Source organism: Phoenix dactylifera, chromosome 2 (assembly GCF_009389715.1).
Source record: "Phoenix dactylifera cultivar Barhee BC4 chromosome 2, palm_55x_up_171113_PBpolish2nd_filt_p, whole genome shotgun sequence".
Taxonomy (NCBI): Eukaryota; Viridiplantae; Streptophyta; class Magnoliopsida; order Arecales; family Arecaceae; genus Phoenix; species Phoenix dactylifera.
The window spans coordinates 18,333,257-18,341,317 of NC_052393.1; the positions used below are offsets into that span (position 1 = coordinate 18,333,257).

The 8,061-nt window shown below is 40.4% G+C and overlaps 1 protein-coding gene across 1 annotated transcript; it reads left to right on the top strand.

Moving 5' to 3' along the window:
* The first annotated feature begins 5,304 nt into the window (after window positions 1-5,304).
* Window positions 5,305-7,991, top strand: LOC103720156 (probable indole-3-pyruvate monooxygenase YUCCA5). Its single transcript, XM_008809744.4, has 3 exons — window positions 5,305-6,279; window positions 6,382-6,753; window positions 7,318-7,991. The coding sequence occupies exons 1-3, from the start codon at window positions 5,605-5,607 to the stop codon at window positions 7,540-7,542; spliced, it is 1,272 nt and encodes a 423-aa protein (XP_008807966.3). The 5' UTR covers window positions 5,305-5,604; the 3' UTR covers window positions 7,543-7,991.
* Window positions 7,992-8,061: the final 70 nt, after the last annotated feature.

An 8,061-nucleotide genomic window follows, 5' to 3' on the forward strand; every position in this document is an offset into this window, starting at 1 on the left:
AAGGAACTTTCTTTTGTTCTCTACTTTCTTTGCTTCATGTCAACATGATTGACACACTATTATAAATAGCAATGACAAGATTTAAAATAATAATGGGTCGGGGATTATTATTTCGTGGATGCCTTGTTAGTTGATTCAATTTTTATGTATAGGATATATTCAAAAATATTAGTCTTAATTAGATGGCATCTTATGTGACTCATCATAGTAAAAATTTACAGGCCGTCTATAAAATTTTATAATCAACTGTTATTTACAATTTAGACTATTTTTTGATTTTGCCAGATATATTTACACTGAGCGTGTTTGAGTTGTATCTCCGCCAGTTTTACTAAGAATAATTAATGATGGTTCAAAACAGCTATTGAGAATTATAATATTTTTAATAGGCATTATTTATTTCAAAATATGAATTCTATATGGCTACTATAGCGTTGTTATAATGGGAAATAACAAGCAATAATAAAAAATAATGGTTTATATTTCCTGTTAGATACATTAACATATATGTTTGGACAATACAATCATTTTTGAATGGATTTTTTGCTTATGATATTGTGTTATAATGATCTATTATAATGAGAAATAATGGAAAATAATGAGAAATAATAGCTATTACATTTGCTTATGATATTTACCACGATAACTTAAAACATGTGGTCAAAATCAATATTAATGTTACGACGCCATCATTTAAAACCATAACTAAGATATTGGATTGTGTTACTACTGCTGGCTACTTGGAGATACAATATAATTGATAGCTTGGTTCATATTATCTTGAGCTATATAAAATAGTATATACTCATATATTTCCACTTGATATGAGGCTAAAGTACCGATTGAGCTTTGTTAATTAATTTTGTATAGTTTAAATTATCTCTAAAACAACAATATACATTATCATAAATGATAATTAATTAATTCCTACTCAAATAAGGTCCATGACTTCAATTTTTAATAAAGTCACAATGAATTAAACCATTATGATTTTTGCAGCAGGGACTCTTCTGCATTTTTTCTGTTTTTCATCAATCCATAATAGCTTCATGGCCATGCTGCACTATATGCCATGCATATTCATGTCAGTTAATTATGCTTGTTTAACCTGCATTGGTCCAACCTCATGCCCTAACCATGCCTTGGTTGCACCACAAACCGGGCACCATGGTTGCTGATAGAAAGATATGAGATATTTGCAGCACTGGCCTGCGAGATATCCTGCAGAGCATACTGATTCTCCCTTTTCCTCGCTACTCATGATGGCATAAAGTTTTAGAAGATCATATCATGATTAAAGTCCTCCGCTTTTGCCTATCAAGAGGGAAAATAATTAAAGATCTTATAGAGTAGATACTTTAGTCGTTGCCAGTATCATTGATATCATCAAATGAAAAAAAGCAGTAGGTGGCCTTGCTAATCCAATGCACATCTCTGCTGATATTTGATTTCCAAGTAGCCCACGAGAATCTTTCGTCATATTATGGTTGCCAAGACCACCACCCTTTCCCTTCACTTTGAGAATTGTACTCTTGACAAAGTGGATGCCTCTTTTGTCCTTAGTTTATTGCATGGAAAAGAATTGTTATTACCAAACATGCCTTCCTCCAATTACTCAAGATACCCTAGCTAGTATGCAACTCTTTGGACTAACATTATTATGTTCACTTTTTAGTTATCTTGGTTGGGATTTTTATTTTATATGGACAACTCCATAGTCAAGTACAATTGCGTAGCATATATTTAGCCAATCAATGCAATCTGTTTGTTGTAAGCAAACCAATGAAATCAAAGACTATAACCATGGTTTTTTCTCCCGTAATATAGTGGAGTTTCAACTAACCCCACCATTTGACTCGAAAGACTTGAGCACCCACAATGACTTCCTAATAAAATGTGAATTTTGTGGACTGTAGTGATAGGATATAGTTCTAGTATCTTGCTATATATCTATTATCCAAATCAGTGGACACACCACACCCATGCACGTATACTCACATATAATAGCACACTCATACGTTTGAGATTTTCTATAAATCTTTTTCAGATTTCACTTAGTACGTCCGTTGGATGTCGGATACATGCATGCATGCTCTCGTTACCGTTTCCTTTCTTTGAGGTCAAGTCCAAGATACCTGAAATGCTTTAGGGGTTCAACCTTGCAACTTATATCACCACCAAAACAAGCATAGAAAAAGTAATTCACCTTTTCAATGGAAAATGCGATTCATGGAAAACTCATGCTAATTAATGAAAACGAATTGTTAACAACATTTTTTTTTCTTCTAAAATTTCTTTAGTACAACTTGCGCAAACATTGTCATAAAAAGCTATTATCATTAGATCCCTGGGAAAATCTGGATTTCAGGTTACATCTCAAAAAAGGAATGATCTCACTTCTACGTACCTGAAGTCACCTGACTCCTGTACAAATATCACTAACTGAAGATTACCATCTAACATTAAGGAAAAAGGCCCAAAACGAAGTGATGGCATATCCAGGGTTCCTACATGATAGGCATAGAGTGTCTGATTGATTGGGAACCATAAGATTTATCTTGGCCTGAGTCCAACCTGATATGCACTTCAACTATTAGATGAGAACGTACCATAGGAACTCAAGATAGGCAACAGCTCCTTCTTCACCTGCCTAAGTTTTCTAACAAATGCAAAACAGCAATGCTGAATCTGTAAAAGAACTGCAAAGACAAATACTAGTAGGACAATTTGGATCACTTTGGGGCACAAAGTCAAGCTGTCGTTATGAAAAACTTTGTATTCATATGACATTTATAAACTCTAAGCATCATATATACACATCGTGATGAATTTGATTTGGCGCTTTGCGCCTAAATATCTTCCCTCATTATAAAAAAGTAAAAGAAAAAAAGATAAATTGACATCATGGCCTTCTGATCAGACAATGCGGCATCGAGGTTCAATGGAACATCTTTTTCTATAAACTGCAACAATGCTCATAAAACAGTTGGTGGGTCTCGTATTGCGAAGACAGAAGCAGAAGAAGGTTAATCAACATATCGAAAGGCATCAAATTAAAATTATCGAGGATGACGGGATATGAATAAAAGGCCAGTGCTCATCTATTACCGACCGAGGTAAAATTTGAACTGTAATTCCTTATTTGACTTACAAGCTGAGTAAAGTGGTCCATTCTCTCAAATCCTCGGATTCCTACATGCATGCTGTTTCGAAATTCCAAGTCATGATCTTTGCAATCAGAGTGCTGTTCCCATGCCTTTTTGTTGATTTGGTCACTTCAATTCCCCATTACATTGCCATCATGTTAGAACAAGTTGAAGAACTAGGGACGAATGGACATAAATGTGGAGGTTGTGTGGACTGTGCAACGATGTATGCAGAGACGTCATTCCATCACATGAAAGGCATAGACTAACTAAGCATTGTTGCACCTATATGGGGTCGGGTATGGAACAAAATTCCAAAGAAGGCCCCATAAAAGGATTTAGCAGCATCTTACTACTCCATCTCAGCCTGACGTCAAACCTCTTGCTGACAGGTCGACATCCTAGCGTATGCCAGTTGGCAGATAGGGTGGGACCACCCACACGTGCGTAGACTGCTCCATCACTTTCAGAAAATTCCATTGTCATTGTTCCAACTTGATTGTAATTTTTCAGGCATGGTATTGAAGAGCAAACACAAGATGAGAATGTCGGCGAATAGTCCACCCATTGAAGGCCATTTGCTTCAATGATCTATGACATTTATGGATGTAGATCATATCTAGGGAAACGTTCATTGAGCTGGCTCTCACTTCTATTATATTTCTGTTGAGGGATCATTTGTCGGCGTATAATTTCTTCCACTACACTCAAGAACCACTCTGTAACTACTCATAGAGCTCAACCATGATAAGGGACATGCTGTGATAATAATGCAAGCTTTGTAGAGGGTTTTGATGAGCAACATCGAGCACTGCCATTAATGTTCTTGATAACTAGTTCACCATATAATCTTCTCAGCTTAATTCTCCATGCTTGATGGTTGAGCTGGAAAATGTTACATATCTGATTGAAGGAGAATTGTTGATCCAGTTTGTAGCTAGTACAAAACTTGACTGGGGTATCTGGTTTTGTCATAATAGGTGCAAAAATTAATTCGAAGATTTGGTAATTCAAGTTGTCAATGGTACACAAGTTATTATTTGAAGTTGGATACCAGAATTAAACAAATAATACATAAAACTGAAGTTTGAGCAGAGAGGGCATGTAAGGAATTGCAGAACCAAGTGACCAAAAAGGCCTAGAATTATATATGCAGTAATAACAGCTACGACAAATCCACAAACATAGCTTTCCCTTTCATCTCTTAATGGTTTTCTTCAACTAGGGACTTGCAATCTAAGATATTTATCATAAAAGCAGTAGATTACCATCGTTTACGTTACATCGCTTTTAACCGATCAGAGCCATGGCCAGAAGCAGGAGAAGTGAGAAGATGCTAGTCCAATGAGGCGCATCAGATACAGAGCCTAAACAATCTGTTTGGTGATGCATATAGCAAGTGGAGAGCGGTCGCATTATCTCATTTTTTGAGGTGAAAGGGAGGGGAAACCATCCCACGCGTGGTAGTTAAGATCTCATTACTGCATGATGACTTTGGAACAGCAACAAACAAGTTAACGACGACAGCAAGTGAAGGAAGAGGCAAGAACTTGTGGCCTTGGTGGAGGAAAGATTGGGCTATAAACAGCGACCTGAATGCAATAGGAAGTGGGTCATTCCACCCCAACCCAATCATCCTCTTCCACTAGCATGTTTGGGCTGGATAAATTTTAAACTCTTATCATTCCATCTGACCATCCGAAAGCGATCGACCGAAGAGCTACTGACACATAATAAGAGCGTCTCTCACTCAGCAGTTTTCAGCAGCTCAATGCATGGCACATCGTAGTATTATCCACATAGATTTGCACTAAATGTTTTCTTCCTATATTTGAGTGAATCGTGGAATGAGTATGATTGCTAGCGATGTACCATTTGATCACCAACTGTTCCTACTCTGTGCCATAAGCAGCAAAAGTAATATGAAACATCTGCAGAAATTCAATAAGCTAGATAAATTCCGAGAAGGAATAAGCAACACCCCTCCTCAGATCTTGCGATCTTGGAAAATTTTTGGCAGAATATATCGAAAATCTTGTGCTAGATATATTATTTTAAAGCATTCATTAAATTAAACATTAAACAAAGAGAGGAGGCGGCCAGGCTTATTATTTGAGAACCTCAAGAGCACCATCTTCACTCCCAGCACATGCAGCTCTCATTGCCATCCCCACCTATTTAAGCACCCCACCCAATCCTCTCATCCTTCCCATCTTTACTACAACAAACACTTGCCTTGCCTCCTACCTCTATCTCCATTTCTCTCCCTATCTCTGTCACTTTCCTACTCCCCTAACTCCTTCCTATCCTCATTCCTATCTCCACAAACCAACTCCATTGGCAACAGGTACTCCCAAACTTTCACCTTCTCTGTTCACAGACTCGACCATATTCTTCCCAACCACTCTCTACAAACCAGCCAGCCAACCAACCGAGCCGAGCACGCATCCATTCGAACATGGCCGGAAGCATGTCCGATCGATTCGATTTCTTCTCTCGACGGTGTGTGTGGGTGAACGGCCCGATCATCGTCGGAGCCGGCCCGTCCGGCTTGGCGGTGGGTGCATGCCTGAAGGAGCAGGGTGTTCCTTTCGTGATCCTCGAGCGGGCCGACTGCATTGCCTCCCTCTGGCAGAAGCGAACCTACGACCGGCTGAAGCTCCACCTCCCCAAGCAATTCTGCCAGCTGCCGAAGCTCCCCTTCCCTGAGGAGTACCCCGAGTACCCCTGCAAGCAGCAGTTTATAGGCTACTTGGAGTCATATGCTAAGCACTTTAAGATCAACCCGAGATTCAACCAGTCGGTGCAGTCCGCGAGGTACGATGAGACATGCGGGTTGTGGCGTGTGAGGACCGTCGGTACCGGCGCTGAGGCCGGAAACCGGAACGCCGAGGTGGAGTACATTGGCCGGTGGCTGGTGGTGGCCACTGGGGAGAATGCTGAGAAGGTGGTCCCTGAGATGGAGGGACTGGCACAGTTTGGCGGCGATGTCATGCATATCTGCGACTACAAGTCCGGCGACGTCTACCGGGGGAAGCGGGTATTGGTGGTCGGATGTGGCAACTCCGGCATGGAGGTCTGTCTCGATCTCTGTGACCATGATGCCTTCCCATCGATGGTTGTTCGTGACTCGGTGAGTGATCACGGCTCGAAGACAAAAATTCAGACATTTTTATTTTTATTTTCCAGAACCAAATCCTCTGTTTTTCTAATGCAGCTCTGGTTTATTTAACAGGTTCATGTGCTGCCAAGACAGGTTATGGGAAAATCGACGTTCGAGCTGGCTGTTTTCCTACTGAACTGGCTGCCGCTCTGGCTGGTGGACAAGATTCTACTGGCGTTAGCATGGCTGGTTCTTGGGAACGTAGAGAAGTATGGCTTGAAGAGGCCTTCCACTGGTCCTCTGGAGCTCAAGAACACACAGGGGAGGACCCCTGTCTTGGATATCGGCACTCTGAGCAAGATAAGGTCTGGCGATATAAAGGTGGTTCCTGGGATCAAGAGGTTCATGCCAGGAAAAGTTGAGCTTGTTGATGGCCAGATCCTCGATGTCGATTCAGTTATCTTCGCTACTGGATACCGAAGCAATGTTCCTCAATGGCTTCAGGTATTAGGCTGTTTGCCATCTTCTTCTTCTTCTTAATCCTTGGTTTTATGAGGGAGGGTAGCTCTTCTTGAGCCTTTGCCAATATATATATCTATATATATATATTGAATCTAGAATAGAAGATTTCTTTCATTCAAAACTAAGCATGTTCTTCCCCATGTTCTACACTGTTTGTTTAAATTTGACAGTTAAAAGTAGTTAGATGCCTCATAGTTCTCAATTTTATGTTATGTTTTCTAAGAAGAGGTCAGACTTGACTCAAAACTGGAGTTATGGGGCTCCTCACATGGGTCTCCATGAAGTTAAGATAGGAAAATATGAGAGATGAGCAGATATTGTTCTTTTCTGACAAATGTTTGGAAACCCTGAAGACTTTTGGCACAGTTTGGTGGTCATGGTTCCATCCCACCCTGAGGAAATAGCTAGTGACAGTTGGGCATTGGACTAATTTGGAGGTTTTAAGGTTGTCTTGTAAAGACTGAAGTATGTGCCTTGCTATTATTTCTGTATGTATACTTTTGAAGAGCAGGGAGAGTCATCTACTTTTGGGTTTTATCTTTGCAGGGAACTGATTTCTTCTCTAAAGATGGATTCCCAAAAGTGCCATTTCCAAATGGGTGGAAGGGGTACTCAGGGCTCTATGCTGTTGGATTCACAAGGAGAGGGCTCTCTGGTGCTTCCTCAGATGCTGTGAGGATAGCAAAGGACATTGGCAGGGTCTGGAAAGAGGAAACAAAGCCAACAAAGAGGCTCACTGCTTGCCATAGGAGATGCATGTCTCAGATCTGATGACATCCCCTTCTTTTCCCCCTACTTATCTTTGTTCAGCTCCTGCTAATTTTGTTTCCTCTCCTCCTTTCTCTTGCTGGTGAGACTGATTGTAGAGTAGTGTAAAATAGACAAAGTGCAGAGCCCTCTCTCAATGGAGCCCAAGTTTTGGACAAAGAATGGGCCTCTTGTACAGAGAACAGTTGAAGATGATGAGGCTTTTTTCACTTTTGGGAACTTTGTACAGCAATTTCAAATCTTTACTTCAATGCGAACAGTACCTTCTTTTTGGCTGCTATATTTCTGGTTTTCTCAGTGATCCCTCTCTTCCATAGACCTATCCCTTTCTCCCTCCCACTAACCAACATACTGGAGAAAACATGGGCTTCTGTGCTTTTTTTTCCCTGTACTTGCTTGCTCGTCTTCAGCTTTGAATCTGGGACTGTTTTACCTTCACCCTGTCCACATCTGAAAAGGCTGGTTAATTTCCACGGCAAATCTTACAAGACTCGAGCAGTGAAACTTGTTTTGCAGCTGGAC